Consider the following 26,334-nt stretch of genomic DNA (forward strand, 5'->3'; position numbering starts at 1 on the left):
CAGCGCACTCTTGTTCTACCTACGGCTTGTGTAGCTAACAACACACTCACAAGAGGGACAGGGCCTGGAATTGTTGCCTCATTCTCTGAGCTCTAGTTGGCTGTTGCACCTGCGATAGATCAACACTGGTGCGAAGTGCAGTCCTCTCTCTGGGATTTATTCTTCAAATTAAAACCTTTCTAGGCATGGATTTGCTCCTGGATTCTGGCTAATGATGATGGATTACTTTCTTTTCTGAAAGTCTTATTGAGTTTTTCTAATTCACTTTTTCAAACTAAAAGGACCGTTCATCATGTCTGTGACTGCCCGGTTCTGGGGCATCTGGGGGCCAAAGTCACAGGACAGCCCGAGCAAGAATTCAGCAGCTGTGGTTTCACCGAGCCATGAGGAGGACTATGATGATGATGACTCGAAGATTGGGTTGAGCAGAGATCCCATCCGCAGGAACTCCCGGTTTTACCGCTCAATGAGGAAGAAGAGGCAGGCCGCATCTGAGCAGTCTGAAAGTAAGAAAGCTTCCAAACCCAGACGCATTTGTCTCATAGATATTTGATTCTCTAAAGCAGTGATTTGAACTCAATGTATTTTCAGCGATTAGTAAACAGACACTGTTTGCGGAGCACCGCTGCAGCATCATTGATTTTCTATAGATGCTGTATATTACTGCTCTGCATCAATGTCAAAATTAATATTTGACACTAAAAAGGAAACATGGGCTTGTCAGACTTTCCTTCAGAAATCTACATGAACACAACCAGAGAAACTGGTTCTCTTTAAACAACAGAACTGTCTGAGTAATAGCTGCACGCTCCACACCAACCTCTGACCTCATCAGTCCAGGCGAGTACGTGTTCACATCAAAAAAACCTGCTGATGTTAAAGTCTGAAATGATTCACAAAGTTGTAAGAATTCTAATTCAGTCCCATTACAGAATAAACAGTCTCAAGAGGCATATTTACCTGCACTAAATGATGCGAATTCTGTCAAATGTGTGGTATTATATAATATTCAGTGTGCTCTCTTGGAATTAGCCACATTCATACAGTGTTCGAGCTTGGACTTTGGTCAGCATCTGGTTTAGGCCTCAAAGGGAGGGGTAACTTACTACATAACTAGAGGGACAATAAAATGTTTAATCAAGTTGTGAAATATCGAGTCCTGCTGTACACACTATCAGAGATATGATAACATAGTGGCAACTCTGATAGCGTGTCTGATGACTAAAACAGATAACCGCACACAGAGGTTTTCATGTTTTATTTTTAGAATAATTTTCCTCAGAATATAAGAGTCTCCTCAGCGACTGACATATCCTCTCAATTCAGCTGAATCAGAGACTGTTTTCTTAACAGAGTCCTCAGCGCTTTATTTTTTATTTTTGTCACAGTGTTGTCATCGAGTGTCATAGTGTGACACTGCAGATATAGATATATTTTTAAATTTTTTTGAGGTTTGTCTTTACTTGAAAATGAATCGCTATTTTTCGGAATTAATTGAATACGGTTAAAAATTGAAATCTGATTTAATGAGATAAGCTTTCACGGGGGGAAAAAAAAAGGACATTTTACTCTATTCTTCTAAATTATTGAGGAAAAAAGTTTGACATGAAAAGAAATTATTTTTGCGCTGTTTTACTGAGTCAAACAGATAAGCATACATACACAAAAAAATAACCGTGACTGTATTTTTCTGAACTACTAAGGTAAATTTTTCATAGAAACACAAACATTTGAGCTGTTTTTCCTCAATTAACGATACCTCAAAATCTTGTGTGCTAGTAGCGGAAAACAGGGTGCTTCTATTAATTTCCTCACAATACAACATAACAGGGCTGTCTTCCATTGTTTAACATAACCCACATTTCAAGGATACGGGTTTTTCATTTCTTGAACTGCATTTGAAGCGATACAGAGACCAGACTACCTCTCCTCCATGAAGGTGACTCAGAGATTCTACTGAGAAACCAGCAGAGAAGACTTTTGACTATTTAAAAAAGATTAATAAATAAAAAAGTGAATGTTGCTAATTCAAAGAAATAAATGGCTGAACTATTTGATGTTCTATCTCATGCATTCGGACGAACAGGGGAAAAAAAACACAAAAATTCCCCATACAGGAACCTTCATGTTCAAAAACACAGTGAAACAGGTAGCTGTCAGTAGCCTTTAGGCAGTGTTGATTATTCAAATTATGTCACCAATGAGTACCTTCTCATGAACAGATGACCTACATATTGCACATGTGTGAGCACGTCTAACTGTATGGTGTTACAGCTTCTCAATCTGGAGTATGGAACATATTTCTCAGTCAAATGAGCATACAGATACCAGAGGGATTTATGCGAATAAAACTTAAATTTGGCCCATAAAGCACTAAAAATAGGACAGTATGGAGCTGTCTGCTTTTAAAATTTCACTGTTTCTTTCAGCATTGATGGAATGGTTTCTGTTATGAGCAGACAGGTAGACCCAAGTGCAGGAATTCAGCCATACGACATTGATGGATGCAGTTGTTTTAAGTTGACAATGCAACACTAAAATCAGAAACTGGATCCACAAACAGAGCACAGAACAGAGCAGAGTAACCAGAAGGTGAACAGGGAAAGACTCAAATGAACCAAGAAACTAGGGGGAAAAAAACAAAACAGCAACTGATACATGACAAACAAATTGCTGGCAGAGCAACCCATTGGCTTGGGAAACAGAGAGAACAGTCATGGTGGGCGTGGACCGAGACTGACGAGACACAAGTGAAAACAATGGATAGGAAGTTTTAAAAAAGACACGTGAGCGACTGTAGCTTGCCCCTGCCTAGTAATCTGGTGTTTTAGGTTAGACTCAGGCTAGAGAGACACTGGTTGGTGGCCAAACTGGAGGGGGGGGGGGGGCAGGTTGAATTTTAAGCGGGTTAACGTTTAAGGGGAGACGGTGTGTATTCTAAACCTGGGCGACACAGGTCAGCTAACTCAGTCAGTTCTCTCCCAGGGAGAGTAGAACCTGCTGGGTCCATGCGCTCAGGAGGGCAGAGAGGGCAGGAGGTAAAGTGCTGTAATTTGAGAGATAAAGTTGTTTATTCTAAGACAACAAAAAAGTAAAAGTGTAAATGAGGAACTGGATGGGCACACAGCGCTATCTTTTACAACATCCAAATATAAACAGATTTTATCAGACGACATGTTGCTGGTGTGTGTGAACCCAGTCTGAGTGATAGAGCCTCGTGGTCAGGTTAATGAGTAACAACCTTCTGGTTGGTGAAAGACAGGTTTTATTACTTATACAGGTAGTTGGATAATAACATTTGACATAATTCATAATATTATTGAGACAAAAGTGAATCACGAATTGGCCTCATAAAAAAGTATCATTTCTAAGAGAAGTGTGATAGCAAGTCAGAGATGTCATTTAATCAACATGAAACAAATGAACCGCTTACATGTTGTTGTTTTTGGACATACAAATTCATTTTAAATGAGTTTAAATTGCATTTATCATTCATTTTATAAAAGGTGCAGTGTATATTATTGGCCATTTGTATCTCTGTGGCATTTCTGTGGCATATAAATATGCCAGATTATAGCAAAGGCAAATTTTCATCTTTCGTCCCTGGACGGTTGGTTTCAGTTGTGTATCTGTGCCCAAGCAGACTCAGACGGATTGTTTTTTTGTTATCCCAGTAATGCAGTCGGATCTTTCTTTTTTATCAAATCTGTCTTTTAGGCTGCACTGATGAATAAATATTCAATTATGAAGACTTTTTCCATTGTGAGAAGGGTTTTAAATAATTAAGCTGTGACATGCTGAAATGTCTGTAGATGTGCTCAAGGACATTCTGAAATGTTCCTGTGATGGGTAAAATACTGGAAATGTATTTTCCATCCATCCATCCATCCATCCATCCATTTTCTTCCGCTTATCCTGTTAAGGGTCGCGGGGGGCTGGAGCCTATCCCAGCAGCTTTTGGGCGAGAGACAGGGTTCACCTTAGACAGGTCACCAGTCCATCGCAGGGCCAACACATAGAGACAGACAACCATTCACACTCACAGTCACACCCACAGTCAATTTAGAGTATCAATCAGCCTCGTCCTCTCTTGATGTCTTTGGACTGTGGGAGGAAGCTGGAGTACCAGAGAGAACCCACACAGGAACAGGGAGAACATGGAGACTCCACACAGGAAGATCCCGTGATGGAGCCAGGACACAAACCCGTAACCTTCTTGATGTGAGGCGACAGTGCTGACCACTGCACCACTGTGCCGCCCTTTCTTTTATTCTTTTAAAAAAAAAAAGAGAATATTTTAGTGGTTGCTTCAGCGTTTTAATCTCACGGTTTAATAGAATATATTATTTATGATTTAAATATTCAGTAAGGTTAATCAAAAAAGTAGCAGTCACACAGAAGAGCTTTGGTTGTTGGCTTAATAAACAGGATCTATAAACTCTGAGTGCTGATTTTAGTTGCATATCAATTTGTCATCTCAGCCTTTGCAACCTATTAAGAGGTTTTACAAGTGATTTTGAAGTTATTGTATATATCTTTCATAAGTCTCACTCTCTCTGTCGCTATCTCTCTCTATCATACACACACACACACACACACACACACACACCAGTATTGCCACAGTATCATGCAGTAGCACCAATGGTTCATTTGTTTACTGACCATTGTAGTTGAACTGTTTGGTGTGAAGATGGTGGGCAGTCGACAGATCTGACCATGGATCAGCAGTCTGTTTTTTTGGGCTAGTCTTAGCCAGGTCACATTATGCCAGATGTTCCAATTAGGTGTTAGTGGTAGTGGCTGAAATTACTAGTATGACTGTTTGAGAGGGGTGGAGCTCGGTTGTTCTGGGGGAGCAGACTCATCCTCATCTCACAGCGACCTTGTACATTTGTTGTGGATGTCCAGTCAAGTGTCCAGCGTAAGCCGTCTCTGAGTGTCCAGCCTGTTTCTTGCGTCTGCCGAATTTCTTCATCACACAAAATTCCTCTCCAAGTATCATGCAGATACTGTCTCTCATTGCCCTCCTAACCTTTCCTCTAATTCATTCCAGACTCTAAAAAGCCTGATGTGGACCATAATTCACCGAACAGACCGATCTCCAATGCTCCCTCACCCCATAAATTACCTTTGTCACCTGGGGCTAGACGGTGAGTTCACTGCCCAACCCTGCCACTGAAAACACTCCTAAACAAACAAATGCAGACAATGCTTGCTTAAACACACACACACACACACACACACACACACACACACACACACACACACACACACCATGATATCGTATACTTTGAACTTTTGAGTGGTAGTCTGTTTAAAGGTTAATGTATTGTCAGCGACAGGTGAAGTGCCTAAGTATTAGCTGATGGTTTGTACTCCACGATACTCCCAACAAACAGGAGAAGCATATCAATCCTCTTTCGCTCAATCCACGACTAGTTCACTCCAATTTAACCTTCTGATAATTGTCAAATGAAAACAGCAGGGCTTCAACTGTCTTTGCAAAATTAACTTCAACTGCCAAATCTTGAAGATTTACTGTAATTAATGCTACTCTTTTATAGGTTTGAGCTTGCTTTGCTCAAATTTTAGTAAAATATGCCAGCAACAATCCACAAGGTGCTACTGAGCCTATTTGGAATCCTCTTCAGTGTGGTTTTTCTTGTCATTCGCTGCACTTAAGACCTGTTTGAAATTGTCCTAACAAGGTCAGTCAGTTTACTTTGTTACATCTCAGCCTCTGGGTAATGCTACTTCACTATCCTCTGATGGTCTGCTTCCTGCTTAAGTGTTCACATGACAACAACAAACAGGCAACGTGGTCGCCCCCAGGAAATCTGCTCAAGGCTATTTCTGCTCTAAAAACACAGAAGAGTGTCAATCTTGTCATCACCCACATGAATTAAAACAGTTCAAGCTTACAGAGTCAATACTGGAGGTTCTGTCAGTTAAGAGTATCAGCAGTTTTGTTACTTTACGTAACATACTAGTTCAATGAAGAAGATACATTTACAAAAATGAATTGTGAAATATCATTTGATAAAATACACATACATGACTGAATTAACAAGGTAACTGACTTGTTTGTGATTGTACATTTCTTCCAAAGCTGCCTTGACTTGGAAAGAGAATCGGATGTTGATGATATATGGGTTTCAGGAGTCATTAGCCTAGCATGCTAACTTCAGGGGATATTTCTGCAACACAACACACGTTAATGTATTTTTTTTTATTTCGTTGATAAGTTTTCTCTTTCGATTGAATAGTTGGAGTTAGATTTGAGCCTTTTCAAGTGAAGGCATATAGAGCAAAAAAAAAAAAAAAATTCATCCTCAAAGCCAAACCTGAAGAAGGCTGTCTATGCTGCTACGTGTGGGTTGCTACTCAGCTACATTCTAACATGTACAAGCTCTGTCTGTATTTTTAGGAATTTCACCATCAGAATAAAGGTTTTGTTTATGCTCTTTGACAGAGAAGGGCCTTAGACTTTTATTGCAACTTTTGTCTTCCCTACCAAAGAGCATCTTCATCACAGTTGTGTCTGAGCTCTCTGGACTCCTTTCCTCTAAGTGGACACTTACTTTTCATAAAGCAAAAAAAATCGAGCCTGCTGTAGTTGGTTTGATTAAGAAAAATGATATCAGAACTTGATACCAAAGATGTGCACTATAACCTGTAGGAGTTACATTTGTGGTAGCAAACCAAAGGACTGTGTGTGGTCACTAGCTGAGTACATACATACATCACCCAGAATCTTTTAGCAATGTCAGTACTTTGTTGAAGATGGCTGCAGTGGAAGTGATTCTAAAGTGTTTTTTGTGTAATCAAATGTAGGCTTCAGCTCTTGCCACTGCTCCATCTTTGCAGATATGCGTTGCCAAGCAATGGAGAGCCCAGCAGCAGACATGCTCTGTACGACAGTGATGCTGCGAACAGAAGAGGCGGAGTGGGAGGAGGGAATGTGGACATATCCACTGCCTCGAACAGCCAAGGCAGAGCTTTTCAAGCTGATATCACTTATCAGACTCACAACATACAAAAAAACGATATAAAGACACTTTCTGAGAAAACTGCGAGAGCCTGCACTGTACAGGAGGTCAGAGGGATAACCATGAGCTCAGTAGCGCCCAGCTCCGAAGCAGCAGACCAGGAGAACGCCAACATCAGGTCAGACCAAATAACAATGAGGTATAAAGGAAGAAAAAAAATGTTACTTTTTATAGCCTGAACTGCGGGTTATTAATAAATAAGTTGGAGACAGAAAACAAGCAACAGAAACATGCATGGTATTGTACTTTTTAAATGTGTAGCAGCAAAATGACAACTGAGAGGAAATGAGATGGAATGGCAGTAGTGAGTCATATTCTGGTTAGGGAGTGAATGCGAAGTGGCAAAGATGGATGTCTTCATGTAAATCATGTATATTTTTGATTCATTATTGTGCAAATAATTCATTTCTTTGTGTCTTTATGCCAGGATGCACTGAATGAATTACGCAGCTGCCGCTTCTTTATTCATGTTAAATTGAATCGGCAGTGTAAAATGACCTGAATATATGTATCAACCTGCTTGTCCAAACATGTATCTGTCCATTTTTCCTGACTTTTCAGGTTGCAGAGCAATGGAGGCAGCTCCCAGACAATCTGCCACAGCCTCAACATTGTCAAAAACATTGGTGAGGAAATACTTGCTAAAGGGCAGTGCATACATTCCATCCGCTTTTACAAGCTCCAGAGCTGCTGATACAAATTCAGCTCATAGCTTATATGTGCATGAACAAGGCAAACACAGCACACAAACAGCATTCTAATAAACAATTTATTAGCCTAACAAGAGCCCAGTTGTACCAGTTACAGCATGTCCCTGACTCATTCATCAAGGTTGAGTGCCTCTAAGCTATATTAACGTCTAATCTGCTTGTGTAGTCCACATTGTCAAAGTTCAAATGCATCGGATTTTTTTTGAAATTCACTCCAAATGCATCATGCAAAATGCATCCAGATAGAAGGAGTGCAACAACGTGGTGGTTCACAGATATAAATGTGTGTATTTGTACTGTCTCTTTACCTCCATCCTGTGCATTTTTGGCTGTGGTGCTTTCTCTCTTTCTTATGTAATTCACAATCCAGCTCTACGCCCACCAAGGCAATCTGCAGTATATGACTGAGGGAGATTACACAACAGGCCGCTGTTGTTCAAAGTCACCTTACCTCTTGATATACACACAGCCAATGTTCCCTGTTTAAAAAAAAAAAAAAAGAAGTCTGTTCTTATCAGTAAACTTTCAACCCACCTAAAACTTGGTGAGTTCTCCAACCTCCACACTCGCAGCAGTCCCACCCACTTCTGGGCTCTCTTCTGTTGAACGAGCCACAGTCTTAAGAACAGTATGTTCAGACTTTTGCTCATCAGTCTCCTTAAGAAGCTGAAACATGACACAGCTACACCTTCTTCAAGCTTTATTAAAAATAATTTGAAAATGGAAGACAGCTCAGTGCTGTCATGTCAATGCACAGATGAGACACTGGTATGAATAAACTCATCTCACACTCAGAAAGATGTCAAAACATTGTGAAAAATGTGTGAGAATATCACCGTCTTGCTCTCTCAGCTTCCAAAGTCTGCAGGTCCTCCTCTGTATTGTTGTTCAAATAGATCAGGAGCTTGGTTTGTCAAAAGTAATCACCCCTTCTCCTAAAGTTGGCAGCAATAACTCTTCTAATCATCAACAAGCAATTGGTCTCACTGGCTGTCTTTAAGGTTTGAGGTGCTGCGTCAAATCACTGCACCCAGTCAGGAAAGTCGTTCTGGCAATGTCTCTTGTTCCAAAATTACAATAATTTATAGTTCTATTAATGCAGGAAAGATTGCTTTGGATAAAAATGCATTTGATGAATTTTGATAGAGCTAGGCTCACACTTCCCACCCACAACCATTCATTATGCTAAGTTAACTAATGGTCAATTGCATGCACAGAGGAGAGATGGGTAAATATCTTGACTGGGTCTGAGGAGGTTGGGAAATGAGTGTATTTCCCAAAATGTTCCTTTAGAGATATGTTTTATCTTTTTATTCAGCATTTATTGAACCTGTTTCACTTCACAGGCAAAACTGACAACAAACAAAACTACACAGACTCGTGGAACAGACATATACGCCACCTCTTTAAAACAGTATTATAATGTCGAGAACGTTAAGACAGTGGAGGAGCCTACACAAAAAGCAATCTAATGTTCCTCTCATTGTCTTTTGACAGCTTTTTTATACCAGGAATACAGAGATACCTCCAAGCAGCAGGAGATTGAGCAACGGCGGCAGCTTGAAAATCTTTCTCCTGGACTCACGGCGGGGACAGTGGTGGCGGACTCTGGCGTCACATCCCCCCCAGCGTTACAGTTGCAGCTGAGGAACAATGCTCGTTCACTGACCTTGTGGCAGAACCTGGAAGCTGTACAAGCTAGTGGCCTGCTCAGCCAGTTACCACAGAAAGAAATCATAATGCAAGAGGTGAGCCATTTATATACTGCAACATTCTAGTTGTTATTGAGTGAACAAACAAACAAATGTCATTTTAACAACAACATATATTGACAAGAATGCACCTGAGGCATGAGAACGTCACACAAATGCACGGTACAAAAGAAGAATAACACTGCCATGATGACTGGCAGTTAAGTTGATCCAAACTAACACTGTGATTCATCCATCATGAACAGATTTAGGAGTCACATGCGTTCCTTCCCACAAGATATTTCTCCTGCTGTATTGTCACACATCTCTCTCAACCTCATACTTAAAGCACGAGATGTAAAAATATTAATTTAGAGCGTAATAATTATTGAGAAACAAGATCACTGCTGTCATTCATGACCTGAAGTTGGTCTGATGCCAAAAAGCATCACCGTACACAACAATGTGACTCTCCAATGCGACGGGGTGGAATTTTTGTCTCCATTAAATCTGTTGTGCTAGAACAAAGGACATGCTAATGAAATGGTGCCGTCATTCACATCAGTATTCCAACCTGTGCTTTTCCTGCTTTGAAAAGTCAAGATGTCTGCCATGAATATTAACTACAAACAGTGCTGCATTCCAATATATCTTGTAATATGAGGTGGCCACTTGGAGCTTTCAGACAAAATCCAATCCAGGTGCCTTGCATACAATAAGAGGAGAAAGCCTTTACAAACTTGTTAACAGGATAAATACATCTCCATTTGAGGGGGAGTTCATATAGAAAACGAATGCAGGTGAAATGTTTTTTGCAGATTTATCTACCCTTGACAGCACGGTGGGGCAGCGGTTAGAAGTGTCACCTCACAGCTAGAAGGTTCCAAAGACATTTTACCTTACTGGATTACTTCGTTGCAAAGTATTTGGGGATCATTGAGCTTACAGCTAGATAAAGAAGAGTTTGTAAAAGGACGTCTTTTTCTGCTTTGTTGCCCGAGACTGCCGTTCAAGCTAAATATACGTGGCTGACGCTTCCAGCATTATGGCGTCACGAAAAAGTGATGCACGATGGAACTGTACTCAGACTGAATATCATCTTTTATTACTACTTGAAGGTCAAGATACATTTTTTTGGGTGAAGTATAGCTTTAACAAAATTCCGCGGTGAATTTAGCTGGCTCAGATGTCATCAAGACTCCAGTTGACTGCGCTTGGTCAGAAACATCCTGAACCAATAAAGGGGTTCAAACTGCTTGAGTAAAACTCCACGTTTGTGAATTTCCTGATGAGCTGCCAATTTGATCATTTGATCTGCTTCTCTGTCTAGGCCATGTTTGAGCTCATTACCTCCGAAGCATCCTACTACAAGAGTTTGGAGATTTTAGAGACTCACTTTCTCCGAAACCCCATTTTAGTCAGCACTCTCAGCCAGTCCGACATGCACTTTCTTTTCTCCAACATTGAGGAGGTCATGAAAGCCAGCGAACGGTAGGACAAGATCTTTAAAATCAGCCGTCTAGCCAACATGCTTCGGCTTTATATCCCTAAAAAAAACCATCTTTTCTTCATTTTCAAGGTTCCTGATGGATCTTGAACACCGAATTGAGAAGTCGATTTTGATTTCTGATGTGTGCGACATTGTTTACCACCACGCCGTCGAACACTTCAGTGTCTTCATCAAATATGTCATCAACCAGGTGTACCAGGAGAAGAATTACAGGCGCATTTTGTAAGTACCCTTTTATGATTTGTCTTTAAAAACTATGTATGTCCTCTACATGTTGGAGAAGTTCATTCTGAGGTTGGTATCTTGTGAGGGAGCTATTCACTTTCCCAGCAAGTCTTCCAACACAGATTGGATTGTTTTTTTTTCCTTCCCGCTTGCATGACCAGACTGGCCTCATGTTTTATGAGGTTGCAGCGTTGTGGTGAAGGTCTTGTTAGGTTCTAGTTGGGATAAGACTTAGTGGTATTTTGGTCTTTCATGACGATCACAATATCAGACTCTCAGTCAAAGAGAGATATAGGAATCCTTAGCAGGAGTACTCGAAGCCGACGCTAGATAAGTTAGCAATTAAATGTCCAATTTTCTTGTCTCAAAGACAGTTTTTTTTCAATGATTTTTTCAGTAAAATGCCTGAAATAAAGGTCAGCGGTTGACAGGAGATATTTCCATGTTTAGTTCTACAGCATAAAATATTTAAGTACACTCCTCCCTTTTGAGTTTCAATGCATTTATGTGTGAAAGACATTGGTTGCTAACAACCGGCTAAACAAGACTTCAGAGGTTGTCATGCACATTAAACATAATCACACCGAACACAGAAGAAGGGCAAAGCTGGTTTTGGTGAAGTTCTACGTCTGCGGTTGAGTTCATTTCTAGATAACATCTTTGGATTAGTCACAAATGTATTGATGCTTCAAAAATCACGAAAGTTAGTTCCTTAGTGACTCTGGAGAAAATATGTGCGTCTCATTAACTTTATTGCAGTGCTTGTACAGTGTTGCCTCATTCACTCACACTCATCGTGCTCAGGGAAAAATGAAGGCTTGAATGTTTTGCTCAGGGTCCCTCGGACGGGGTGGATAGAGGGCATCCCTCTCCTGAGCCATGACGCCTGAGCAACAATTACTGTATGTAGTTTCACTCTGTCATGATGCTCCCTTGTGAGGAGCTGTTGTTTCCACTCCTCCAATTTGTTTGTTCCATTTGACGGCAGTACGTCCTTCCTCCTCTTTACCACATATTTCGCCCTAAATTATTTTGTCATCTAATTATGATTATTGTCAAGGAACACATCATAGGCAGGAAAATGACAGAGCCCTGATGGGCTAGATTTTGTGACATCACTGTACAAGGAGTAAAGAGGACCCTTTCCTAATAACTTGGCAAAATGTAATACATTTTCACTTCAATATGTAAAAACAGCCTGAACACAATGTGTTATATATTTCTCTGTGTTATGTAGTGGACTACATGTTTTAATGGTTAAAACAATGACATAAAATGTGTGTAACAAAATGAGTGCAACCATTATTTTAAAGTCATTTCAACATTTTATAACAACATCAGAATACAACAGTTTTAACTTCCTCCACCTTGACTGTTAATTGAATAATAATCTGCTGAAATGAGGAGGCATGAGAGGGAGTGGCTGCACGGAGTTGTCACTTGCATGTGCACACCGTAGTACACGCAGGACAGCAGTCTTTGTTGGACAGGTACAACGGCATATTCATTTTTTTTAGGTGTGTCGTAGCATTTCCCTTCTCAGCCATTCAGTGAATTTTGATGCGCTGTGATGTCAAACGCACTTGTCAATGTAGATTCAAATCCAACACATCACTTCTTACAATGATAATATATAAGCTGTTAAACTGTCGCTTTGGGATTCTCACATCTCAGCACAGCTCAAGCATCAGAAGTGTAATCACTGCTGTGGCGCACAACATCACGTTAGACTTAGAAACATGCTTGAACACAAGCTGCATAAATGTGTGGGAATTCATTCATGGAAAGGTCAAGTTAGTAAAGAGGTTATTTATTTATGTATTTATTTATTTATTTATTTATTTAGTGATGTGGAACTATATTTCTGACCCTCTGTTACTTTAAGAGCTGTAAGTATATTTTGACCTACAGTCGACGTGGTCTGTTGCCGGGGTACTCACTGACGACAGCATCCTCACACCATTAATCAACCACCCTCACCACTCGCTAGAGAAATAATACAATGTAACTGCAAAAAAATCCTTAGTCCGATACATCAGTAGTCCAATATGGGGGCCACCCTTGAAGACTTAAATAGGAAACAAAGCTATCAAGACATATAAAACTGCGTTCAGGTCAGGCTCAGACAACTCAATTTATCCCCAAGAGGCGGGGGACTGTAGGAGGGACATGTTTCAATGAAAAAACAATTTCAAAAAGTCTGAAAGGTGCCTCTAAAATAACATTACAAATGGCCTGCGCTCAGCAGCTTCATAGGGGATGAAGGACTTGAAGCAATGATTTCCTGTCCTTGAGAGAACATTAGTGTCCAATATCAATCATCTTCTACAGCTTAATTGAAATAGTTTCACCTGATCCAAAGAAGCTGTTCTTAAAAATTGACGATGAAACTGAAACAATATTCTGAAATGAACTGCATTCTATCAAGTTTTTACATAATCATATTACGCTGTCATTTGCTCTTCTGGGTGTTCAAATTGGGGTGTGATCATAGCTGGAGATGTCAGCTGAGCTGAGCGTGAGGTAAAGAAAATAGTTTTATCTTTCATTGTCATGGTTGCATAATATTTATTTATATGCTTGACTGGTCCAATTTGTTGCCTGCGAAGTGTGACAACACAGTCCTACAGCCTCATAAAATGACAAAGCTTCATGGAAATATGTACAAAATGACTAGAATGTTTTTTTAAAAATACATATATCAAATGAATTACTAACACAGCCCTGCACGAATGGAGCTGGTGTAGCTGATACTGTAAAAAAAAAAAGGTGCGCCCTGCTGATGTGACGCATTGCATCGACCAGATTTATCCAAATTCTTCATGTCATTTGTATTTTTGAATTGAAGCGATAGAATTTGACACAAAGATGGTACATGCTGTTTCTCAGAAAACATTTGAGACCTGCTTGACCGGCGTGCTCAGGAAGAGGAAATAAACAAAGAATGTGAGAGTGAGAAAGAATAATAGGTGTCACTCTTCATACATCACTGTTTTTTTTTTTTTTAATGTCTATGAATGTTTTGTCAGGGTGACTGAACAGGTTTGTTATTGATCATGACAAACGTGATGTGCAGGGTGTGGTGGACTATGAATATCATGCGTATTTCCCTCTTCATCAAGCACACATACCTGAGTGAGGCTGCAATGTTCCCACGCGCTGCAGAGGACAGACACCTCGGTATTCAGACACCAACCGAGACCTCTGCCAGCAAGTAAAGATTGGCGATGGTGTAACAAACAGCAGCGCACTGATACTCAAATCTAAGACTTCTTATGAAATATAGTTGTGGCTGAGCTGCAATCAAGAAATGACAAAGTAGGAAGGACAAAACACTGCCAAACACCCAGTGACTAATAAATGTGATGGGATGTAAGGGAGGGAGAGGAAGAGAGGAGCTGCTCTCTCTCTCTCTCTCTCTCTCTGTCTGTCTGTCTGTCTGTCTCTCTCTCTCTCTCATAGAGCAGGTCCTTCTTTCACTGGCAAGTGCAGGCTCTTTTACTGGCTGCACACTTAAACATAGTTTATAGCTGTATGGTCTGTGTGACGGAGCAGTAGCGATAAATCATGGGAACATTTTAAATTGAAGACCAGTGTTATTCTACCAAAAATGAATCAACAAATCTAATATAATGTGATGACCATCACTGATTGATCGCAGGAAGAAGACTGCATTGTTTGTAAGCAGAAAATTGCCTCAACGTCATTGGACGTAGCTCTCTCTTTGGTAGTTTACACTTCCAGGAGGTGCGTCACTTCTCAGTAGAGAGGCGGAAGCAGAATTTGGCAGAAATAGAAATGCTTTGTCTTGTCACTCTGATTGATTTAGTAATAGACACAGTCAATGGGGAACTCCAACTCAGCAGTTCAGATATAACCCTCTTTCAAGTGTCCGACCCTCTAGTCCAGCTAAAGAGCAAAGACATTATTTGAAAATTTTGAATTTTTAAGGTAAAGTTGTGTCCAAAGATACACCATGCACGTAGGGCCAAAACTGTAACAAGATGAATTAGTGGATCCCTGTTATTTTTAGTGAAGAACTAAACTCCTGAGTATAAACCTGGTGATGTGTTTTTAGTCTAAGCATCAAGACGTGTGCTGGAAGTCGAAGCTGGTTAATTCATACGGATCCTTCTTTTTTGTCAAGACCTGCCCAATTTTGAGGTGGTTGTTGGTAGAAGAAATAATGGCAGGCAGGACGATCTCTCCAAGCTGAACACATTCGTAAGGTACATGACTTTGCCAATGAGATATTTTGGAATTTTTACAATTGGATGTTTTCTATTTTGAAATACTCCAGGGAGGCTCAAAGTTTTGACATGATATGATGAATTTATATCAATTTCAGTTTGTAAATCATCCAGTTTGATGATTTAATCTTTACAGTGAGAAATCCACACCACGCACTGGCATCAGGAAGCTTTTATGGACATGAAGGTGAACATTGTGTGGTTGACACTTGATCTGTTGATGTGTTGAGTGGGGTTGCTATAGCAGACGTATGACGCCATGTCGGCAGGAGGTGTGTAACTCAGCGTTGCCTCAACAGTAACTACACAACAATTGCTAACACACCACAATGAGCAGCAAAGTGCGAGGACTCGCTCAACCCCGCTGCTTGCGTTTTAATTTTCTAATTTGTTTTTTGGGAGAGCTATGAAATGATCAAACCTAACCAGTATTACTTGTTGCTTGGCCCGCCATCAGCTGTTAATTGCTTCGTCTCTGTGGGTTGTTTTGTTTCTCTTTAATTCAGGTGACATTCAGACATAAGGCTCAAAAGTGAAGTCATTAGAGGTGAAACGTGAACATCTGGCTGTTTGTTTTTTTCTTTTTTCTAACCATAAACCATCAGCTACCTAAAAGTGACAAAGAAAAGGGTTACCACATCTGTTGGTCAGAGGAGGACACAGCTAGAAAACGCACAAACATTCACACTCTCTCGTTGTGCTCAGCAACAGGTGACTTCTCAGTAACAGTGCTCAAATTGAGTCATTAGACGAAAACGAACAGTAGCTTCAGTCAAACTGTATTTACAACATTTTTCTTGGTTTTAGTCAAAGCAAAACTAACTTGTATGCATTTTTAACTTTTATGTCTGCTTCAAAAAGTAGTGAAAACTAAGGATCAACCCAAAAATACAGAAAAAAAACCCTCAGACAAACAAACAAACAAAAAGTATTTTACATACATACAGACAGACAGACAGACAGACAGACTACTTTATTAATCCCTTTTGGACATTCCGCCAGGGAAATTGCACTCTCCTCAACAAACATTCACAGCACTGTTACCATAGAATAGACTAAAAATAGCAAAGAAGTGGAAACAAAGACTATATATATATATATATATATATGTATGTATATGCATATTTACATGTGCATAGTGAAAGGAATAATCAAAATATTAATTGTTCTTAATTGTTATTATAACAATAATAATAATTATAACAATAATAATGATGATGATATAATATAATGATGACGATTATATAATATAATCAAAAAATATAACAATAGTTATAATAATAATAATAATAATAATAATAATAGTAGCAGCAGTAGTATCAAGTATAATAATAATAATAATAAAAATAATAATATACAGTCTCTTATACTGCACACATACATACTGTATGCAATATGTATACACACAGATATATAAATATACACATACAGTACATACATGAAAGGGACTTCTCATTACTGTTTCTTTTTCATATGATGTTTTTGAAGAGAAAGAGGAAGATCACCCCCACAATTCTAGCTAAGATCATTTATAAAACTCAGTCTTAGCAGTTAACCCTCATCACAAAGTTCTAGTGGATCTGGTCGGTGGACTTAATGTGAACCGCTTTTCTACAGTGCATTACTTTCATTTGATTGATATTAATTACTTCCTAAACAGTTTTTTTTTTTCTTCCTTCGGCTGTAGTTAAGATTTCAGTCTTCTGGGGGAACCAGTGGGCTTCAGGGTGAGGGTAGACAGAGCAGGGAAACCAGAAAGGAGTGACATGAGCTTTATCATCGTAGCATTTAAGCTACTTAGAAGCTTAAGGGATGTTGTTCTGAAAGGAATCAATGAGCTGTCAACAGTGGGATTTTTATCCACAGATGATCGGCTGAAACATGATGACGTAGCTTTCTGACTCCGTCCCTCAGTTCTGTTTCAGTCATATGGCATCAAATCCTAGCAGAAGTTTAGGGAGATCCAACACTGACTTGGTGACAACGGCAAGGAAAAAAAACAAACAGAGCCAGACTCGACTGGCTAAGTTTAGAGACAACAGGAGGAGATAGAGAGAGCGAGAGCAGAAGGAGATGCCTTTTTGTGAACAAATGATCATCGTGTTGTCCTCATGTGTCGGTCCACTCAGAGAGGGAAACCAGGCGTTTCGGGAGGCCATGGCTACACTGGAGAACCATCCGTGTGTCAGAGGCCTGTCTTTTACTTCCTTCCTCATCCTTCCTTTCCAGAGGATCACACGGCTCAAGTTGCTCATACAGGTGAGTGTGTCAACATGAGGTAAATGGATATAATGTATTTGGCTTTTTTTTTTTCTTCTTTTTTTTGTTTTTTTGTTTATTTATATCTGACTTTGTTTCTGGACACAGAATATCCTGAAGAAAGTGCAAGAAAATTCAGAGCGGGAGGCAAATGCCATTAAAGCTCATCAGCAGCTGGAGCAGGTGAGCATTAGTAAAGGGGACAGAGAGAGAGACAGAGAGAGAGAGAGAGAAAGAGAGATGCTAACGTAGCATTCTGACATAATATCGGCCATGCAAGTACTTTGGATCATGAATGGTAGTTTACACTGAGTACCAGAGCTGTAAGAACGTGAATACAAACTGTCAAAGTCTCTGACCAAGCCAACCCACGTGCAGGAATCTGGGTCTGTGAACAGACTCGTGACCCTCACATGATTTGATTGTAAAGCTCAGGAGTCATTTCTTGTGTCACTGATTTTCTCCTCACAGAAAGGCAACAAAAGGATATAGAAGTCACTTACATTTTAAATATTCTCTAATTATATGCATTGAAAGGTGATTAGGGTCATAAAACAGGTTGGTATGCATTAGCTGAAACATCAGTGCCTCCTTCTGAATTATTATTGTTAAAGCAATAATAATTGAGCAGGTGTCTCCTAAAGCTGCTGAGGTCTTTTGGGGGGGGTCTTTCCATTTTTTCTCACTCATATTTGGTAGCCCTGCTTCAGCGTGACGCCAAAAAGAGGTCTGAACTAGTTGCTGTACGAAGGCTGATAAGCAAGGACGAATGAAAGCGATGCAAAGCAGAAGACCCTGTTCAACAGCATCACTATTGCATAGTTTACCCACTAGAGGGTACTGCATCTCCTCTGCATCCCACACAATCACTGTCAGCTCAGACAGTATGTTAACAACATGTCAAACACAGCCGGCATGACTTTCCTTCTGTCTCTCTTTTATTCTTTCCCCGTGGCAGATAATGTGTAGTATAAATTACATCACATTGAATTTCTATAACATGATAATCATACGATCATACGCATTTGTGTCTTCCTCAGATTGTGAAAGAGTGTAACGAGGGCGTGCGAAAGATGAGTCGTACTGAGGAGCTGATCAGCATTGAGAAAACACTTGAATTTAAATCTAAGGTAAGCTCCCATCTCCCACTGAGATGGTCTTCCTTTTTCATGATGGTACAATGAACATTTTGGGGCCCATTGAATCCTTGCATCATTTTATAACTGACTAACTTTACTGATGTGGGAGGTGGGTCTGACCGGTGGAGTGTTGCAGTGCAGTGATTCTGCAGAGGATTAAGAGGTTTTTTTTTCAGACTATAGTCAGATTAATATTTAGAGACCACAATCTTTAAGTCTGGATTTCATGGCTGAAAACTAAATTAGCCTGGCCCATTCCAAGTATGTGAGTCACATAACCAAGATGAGTGGCCTTCTTTGTCCCGTTTAGCCTGCATCCCACTTTATCACACAGTCAAATAGAGGTGTGATGATGGGAGGTACTGTGTGATTGCATCAGAGTTTTTGTGTGTGTTTTTCATTCCGTTGGTCAACACTTTATACCAATTAAACTACATGGTATAAATAGTGGGTTGCATAAGTCCCGGCTCGGGCACAGGATCTTTCTGTGTGGAGTCTCCATGTTCTCCCTGTTCCTGTGTGGGTTCTCTCTGGTACTCCAGCTTCCTCCCACAGTCCAAAGACATCAAGAGGGGACGAGGCTGATTGATACTCTAAATTGACTGTAGGTGTGACTGTGAGTGTGAATGGTTGTCTGTCTGTATGTGTTGGCCCTGTGATGGACTGGTGACCTGTCCAGGGTGAACCCCACCTCTCACCTGAAGGCTGCTGGGATAGGACTTAACAGGATAAGCGGAAGAAAATGGATGGACGGATGGATGGATGGATGGATGGATGGATGGATGGAAACCAACAAATCCATAAGATCACTGCAAATCAACAAAAAAAACTTGATAAGGAATCATGTGATTAATGGACATTCTTGGAAGAGTAATCCCTGCAAAGACTCTGCATACTCATGTGTAATGTCAACTAGATCCTTTTCCACACGCTTCTTAGTGGAGGTGGCGACTTGTGGCTCTCTGATGGGAGCCCTTATTTCCCAGAGGCTGTTCCTCTCTGTCCGCTACTCTGGGAAACAGCACATGTAGCCCACTCCTCTGTTCATCACGTTTGAAGAATGGTTGTAAATGTTGACCAAAAAAGCTGGAAAACTGACCAAATTATGAACTGAAGGGTGAAGAGATGTGATGTAGAATTAGTTCAAGTTTGGGAAATCAATTCTAAAATCTAGATTACGGTTTCTCCCATTCTGTCAAAGATTTAGAGAAACGCAAATAATCCTGAACTCTGTGAGTACAGTGTTGTGGTGAGGTAAAAGGTACTATAAGGTGTGACACTAGGCTAACATAATGGCGAAACATGATCCATCAATATTTACAACAAAGACCAAATCAAGATAGGAGGACACAGAACTGGAAGGAGAAGTGACGGTGACAGGGCTGCCCACTTTACACGCCCACAAACGTGAAAGAAGTGCAGGAGGTTCAGTGAGTGAGCTCAAGCTGGCTTAGTCATTCCTGCCAAACTTGTTTATTACTGGCAATGGAACAGGAAAAGACTCGAAGCAATCGGAGCACGTCCAGCAAAGGAAACTGGCAGTGTCGTATGTCTCTGTGCCGACTTTTCATTTTTCTGTTTTCTTTTGTTAATTTCCTGTTTGAAAGTTCATGAAATATGTCATTCCCTCCCTGAGATATTGCGTTAATGAGAACTGAAAACAATAAAGTTAAGCATATGGCTGATGAGGTGGATCCGTTATGCACAGGTAAAGATTAATAAGAGGATCAGATGACAGTCAGTCCATGTAGTTAGTCCTGGATCTGTCTGAGCAGGGAGAGGAGTTTAATCATGAAAGAGGGCGTAAGACCATCAAATACAATGTTGACTAACTGCAAGATTCAAAGGCTAACAGAGAGCCGATGAAGGACAACACTTGGGAGAGGATTTCTTCAGATTTGGCACAAAAAGCTCACCGTATGAACTTATTGAAATTTAGAAGTTAGAGGTCACATTGAGTGTGACTTCACAAAAACAGATATTTGGCCAAGACTAATATCTAATCTGATTTTATGTTGCAAGGTTTTTGGTGTTCAAAGTTTCAAGGGTCTCAAGGGCTGAGACGTGTGTGTGTGTGTGTGTGTGTGTGTGTGTGTGTGTGTGTGCGTGCGTGCGTGCGTGCGTGTGTGTGTGTGTGTGTGTGTGTGTGTGAAGGAGAGAGAGAGAGAGAGGGAGAGAGAGAGAGACCAAGTGTCAAGTTCTTGTAATTGGGAGAGATTTATGCAGAAGCTATGGTGAACAAATCTGTATACCCCATGTCTTTCTCCTGTAGTCTGTGCCCATCATCTCCCACTCTCGCTGGTTGCTAAAGAAGGGGGAGGTACAGCTAATGGCCGGGCCCAAGAGCACCAGGACCATGAGGAGTCGTAAACTCTACCAACCAGTCTTCTTGTTTCTTTTCAACAATTTGCTGCTGGTCACCAAGCGCAGCTCTGGGTAGGCTCTGACTACCACTCTCTTCATGTTTATGACCTAAAACAAAACGTTGTACTGAAAGCAGCAAATATTAATGAAGTCACCTTGTTATCAGTGGAGACAAGTTCCAGGTTCTGGATTCCTGCACACGTGCCATGTTGAGGACTGAAGATCTGGAAGACCAGGGCCAGCTGCTGGCTAACGTCTTCAATCTTAAATTGCTGGAGAACCAAGAGGAGCGTCAAGTCAGCTACATGCTCAAGACCTCCAGCATGTGAGTATCAGAGGAAGTGAAGAAAACTGAGCCCCTCAGCTTGCATCTTTGAACAGTTCATTCATAACAATTAAGAACAGTTTGGTCTTGTATTCAACCCCCCAAAAATGTACATTTGTATAAAACCTCTCAGCCATTTGTTGCCCTGTCAGATAAATGACAGGCCACAATTCAGATTATTAAACGGAAGTTTCCTTGAATTGGTTACTAATGAATGAACCCTGTGAACAGGAGCGACAAGTTGCGATGGATGTGTGCTCTGACTCCCAACCGCCGCACACGCTTCATGTCCACCAGCGCCCACCAAGCAGGTGAGACAGAACAAAACACACACACACACACACACACACACACACACACACACACACATACACACACAAACACACACACACAGAGGGGTTTGTTCATGAATTGTTATTACACACAAATTTGCTCTTACAGGCTTTTTAGCTGTCAGTTTAGTCTTGCAGACAGATTGCAAAGACTGTTTTTGTAATTTGCTGTACTTGTTTATTTTTTTGAGACATTAAAGCCTCTGGGATAGACAGTTTTGACTCTAAAAAGGATGGACATTAAGCTCATTTCCCCAAAAAGTCAGTGTCGTAAGAGCAAGTTAGAGTTGTCTTTGTACCTGAGGCAATCTGGTGATTTGTGTGTGCCGTGTGTGTCAGACTCCCTGCAGGTCCAGTGTATTCAGTCGTACTCCTCTCAGGAGCCTGATGAACTCTCCATTGAGATGGCCGATGTTTTGAATCTCTTGGAGAAAACAGATGATGGTTGGTGGACACAGAGATCAGCTTTGATATCCCTTCATATATTTTTTAACTCCTCCTTCCATCTTTATATAACCTTTATTCTTTCTATCTTCTGTACTCCAGGCTGGATGATGGGTGAAAGGCTCCACGACGGCGAGAGGGGCTGGTTCCCTAGTAGGCTAGTAGAGGAGATCCAGAGTAAGGAGGTCCGAGCTCAGAATCTGCGAGAGGCCTTCAGGATCCATCAGGCACAGGAAGGAGGAGGAGGCCTCCAAACTGGAGCCAGGGTTGGCTTAAGGGTGGGGAGGCGTACCCACAAGGTCACCAACTACTCCAACACTCCTTGGATTGATCAGATGGGTGAAAGCAGTGACGTAAAGCAGTGAGCACTAAGAAAAAACAATCAGGATACATGCGACTTCTGATTTCTACGTGGTAGCAGGTGGTTTTGGAAGTCCACAGTTTTGGTCTCAGACAAATAATCTAAGAGACAAATACTGTGTGCTAGCATGGCTCATACACATGCTGAGGAAGGAATTGATGGCCCCTGTATTCATGGAGGAAAGCTCCATTTTAAGAGTTGTCTGTTGGGATGGCGAAATTTGATTCCAATTACGTTGTTGTGAAAGTATTGTTAACATCCCTTAGCTGCATGGACAATTTTCAAACTTTTAAGGTGTTCATTCATTTCATTGTAAAAACAAACAAACAACAAACTTAGAACATTTAGAGATACCCCATTCAAGTCAAATGGAAAAAGTCAAGTATTTGATGGAAAAAAAATACATTAAATAGCATGAAAATCATTTATTTGAGTTTGAATTAGACTTATTTGCCGGCATGTTGCTCAGTTTTGGTGGGCGCAGTGACAGTTTGGCTTTATGGCATGTAGATAGTGGATTCCAGTTGTGACATATTTTGATGGTGGCCAGAAACCTTTCAGGACACGTTTACGCATGTCAGAACAAGTCTGCAGGCGGATCCACTCCTCTGCTGTCTGTCATTATGCCATTAAACCTGCGGATGAAATTCTGGAGGACTAACAGTCGGCTCTTATTTATTGTATATTGGTCATTATATTTTGCTGTTGCACTTTGTAGACGGTCTCTGCACACTCCTTTCATAGACATAGAGGCAAATGTTGCCTGTCCAGCTCAGAAGACGTTTTGATTGGACAAAAATTAAATTGTAACACGTCGTCAACCTTATTACAGGTTTGTGTTTTAACAGGTTTCATGTGATTTATTGATCCCTTAAGTTTGAATTTGTGATTTTACTTAAGGCTTTGTTGTACTTTCGGCTCTTAAGCTTTACATTAAAGGCACAAAACAACCTTTGGGGAAGTACGCTTATTTGCTGTCTTCCCCAGTTACTGACATGAAGAAAGCTGCCTTTCTCTCCTGTATGTGCATTATGAAGCTGAGACAACAGCGACTGTCCAACTGTCCAACAAGTTAAATTAGCACAAATGAATGTGCTAGCATAGCTTGGTAAAAAAGTAAAGAAAACTACATTTTAAAAAAAAAAGTCTTTCTTTATTAATACAACTAGGATTGTGAATAACATTTGTTCTGAAATGACAATTTGTGGCAAAGGCATTGTACATTTCGAATCAAATATGAGCTGTAATTACTCTCCTGACTGTTCCCAGTAATTTGATGCAGCGCTCCTCAAAATTTCTTTGAAAAAAAACCAACAACATTCGTTGACACTTGAAGAGCTGGGAGGATAAGGATGATTACTTCAGGGAAACCAAGACCCCGATCCTGATATTTAACCATAACAGACAGAGGACGAAGTACAGTTTTTTAGAGGCTGATCAGGGAAGATGGAGGTATGCTAACCTGCCTAGCGACTACCATTCATTATGCTAAGGTAACTAGCAGTAAGCAGCTCTCTGTGGGTCTCAGTTCTCACCATATATGCGACAAGGGTACCTATCTATGACTATGACCTCCTCTTATGCTGGACAACACTAAAAGGTTCACTGGCGACAAAAGCAGCCGGCAGTAACTCATTTTCAATGGAAGCCGGTGACAAAGGGCTTCTGGCGCCTTAGCCGCAGCAGGCAGCGTGATGCCATTGTTGAGAGCAACAGTTTGAAGTTGATGAGTTCAACTCAGCAAATTATATGATTTTGACATGACATGAATTTAGGGAACACTTTCCTTGATAAATAATACACACTGAATGTATGAAAAAGAAAAAATATTTTATTGCCTTTATCAAAATTTATGCCCCAGCCTGCTGAATAGTTCTACTGCAAACTTGATACTGACCACAAATAAGCTTGAAATGCAGCTTTAAAGAACCGCCTTCCCGGTGACAAGCTGACATCACCATGGCCATGAGCTGGCTGCGACCACAGCGACCGGTTTTGCTTGTGAATCTTGTAGTGTGAGTCCAAGATTACTCTTGTCTGGGAGTGGGGAGGAAGCAAATAAGTGAATTTCCCCAAACGTCGAAGTGATCCTTCAAAAACTGTATTCGGAAATGTATTTCCGAGGTCTTTCAGTTCTTACATGCATGTAAGAAAGCACCAGAGGAATTATTTCAACTTGCTTATTTTCTAGAGTAGTCACATAATAAAGCTCCTCCTCCACAGTTTCGTTCGTAACACCCTGAGATGAGTCATAGTGTAACTGAAGCAGCAGAGTGCATAACAGTGTGTGCAAGCAACACAACTCAAATATGTATCTTTTATCATCCACACAAATGCCAATACAAATAAATAACTATATAAATAGTACAAATGTTCAAAACACGCAAAACACTCCTACTTCCCCGTGCAGCGTCCTGCCTTGTGCAAATGTTTATTGTGTCCCTTTTATTGACTCATGTTGCATTCGAAAGGCGGATGTAGACAGATGGGTAGGAAAGGGTGTCACATCACGCTTTGGTTACATGTGACCAATCATGACAGCAGGTGGCATTTATACTGTCACGTTGTCAGCTTTGTATGACAGTCATTGTTACTGCCTTAACAAGTGAACCAACCCAAAAAATCCACTGCACCCCTTCTGATATACACGGTGAGATAGACCTGAATGTGACCAAATTGATGGATTAATTCATAAAATGTCACAGTGGCTACAGAGTATACTCGTTTTTAGATGGGAGATCATTGAAATCCTGATGTCGCCAACTGATTTGTACATGAAATTAAAGTATGTTATGCATTGTTAAGTAGCTGCTTGACTTGTTGTGGTCTTCTCAGTTTTGGAGGCACCCACCAACAGTCAGAGAGTAAGACACATATTCTTCCAAACACTAAAAACAGTCTATTTCAAGCTGCCATGAACCCAAAACTGCACCTTCTCATCTCTGCCATCCTTCAGTGCTTCCTACTCAAAAGAGACATTTTATGATCAACATCACTTTCAAGTTGTCAGTACAAGAACAAATATAGACACACAAACACACACATGAATACTGTAATAGTACATCTAAGTGGTACTTGTGTAGACACTGTATCAACACTGAACTGTGGAACAGCATGATTGTAAAAGTTGTATGTCTTAACAGACTGTACATGTATAAAAATGCAAATATTCAATGTTTAAAGTGATGATGACTCAATAATTGTTATTTCATTTTGTAAAATGTAAATTATTGTTGATAAAAAAGCATTAATCAGAGATGTGCCTGACGTGATTATTTCATGGCTCGTGTTTTGTATCTCAATGCTGAAGGGAGATTTTTCTCTCACTTTTACTCGCGTTGTTTTCATCTTTTCTGATATTCTTTAGTGGCGTGACAGTGTGATATCATCTGATCTAAGACATGTTTAGCTTTTGGTTTTAAAATCCAGACCAGAGTGACACAAAACTGTTGCAGCTGTGTCTGCATTTACTGTTCCAACTATTAATATTCATCTCTTTGGACAAAAAACACTAACTTGAAATCTGATATTAAAAACCTGTTTTTGCAATTGGTTATTGTACAATATATTGACATATTTATACTATAATATACTGTATATTTATAGTTATATAGTATAGTATAATCTAATCTAAAATTGTTCAAAATACTAAAGTTTAATAATACTCCTACCAAA

General features: G+C 40.3%; 1 protein-coding gene across 1 annotated transcript; it reads left to right on the forward strand.

Moving 5' to 3' along the window:
* The first annotated feature begins 11 nt into the window (after positions 1-11).
* ngef (neuronal guanine nucleotide exchange factor) lies at positions 12-26,050 on the forward strand. The gene is made up of 15 exons (XM_086215989.1): positions 12-506; positions 5,054-5,150; positions 6,868-7,167; positions 7,611-7,675; positions 9,257-9,507; positions 10,781-10,941; positions 11,030-11,182; positions 17,565-17,694; positions 17,803-17,877; positions 18,735-18,824; positions 21,106-21,269; positions 21,364-21,522; positions 21,754-21,833; positions 22,194-22,298; positions 22,401-26,050. The coding sequence occupies exons 1-15, from the start codon at positions 293-295 to the stop codon at positions 22,661-22,663; spliced, it is 2,307 nt and encodes a 768-aa protein (XP_086072115.1). The 5' UTR covers positions 12-292; the 3' UTR covers positions 22,664-26,050.
* Positions 26,051-26,334: the final 284 nt, after the last annotated feature.

The sequence above is a fragment of the Aulostomus chinensis genome, chromosome 10, assembly GCF_037954235.1.
Source record: "Aulostomus chinensis isolate RoL2024-O1b breed Wild chromosome 10, RoL_Achi_v1.0, whole genome shotgun sequence".
Taxonomy (NCBI): domain Eukaryota; kingdom Metazoa; phylum Chordata; class Actinopteri; order Syngnathiformes; family Aulostomidae; genus Aulostomus; species Aulostomus chinensis.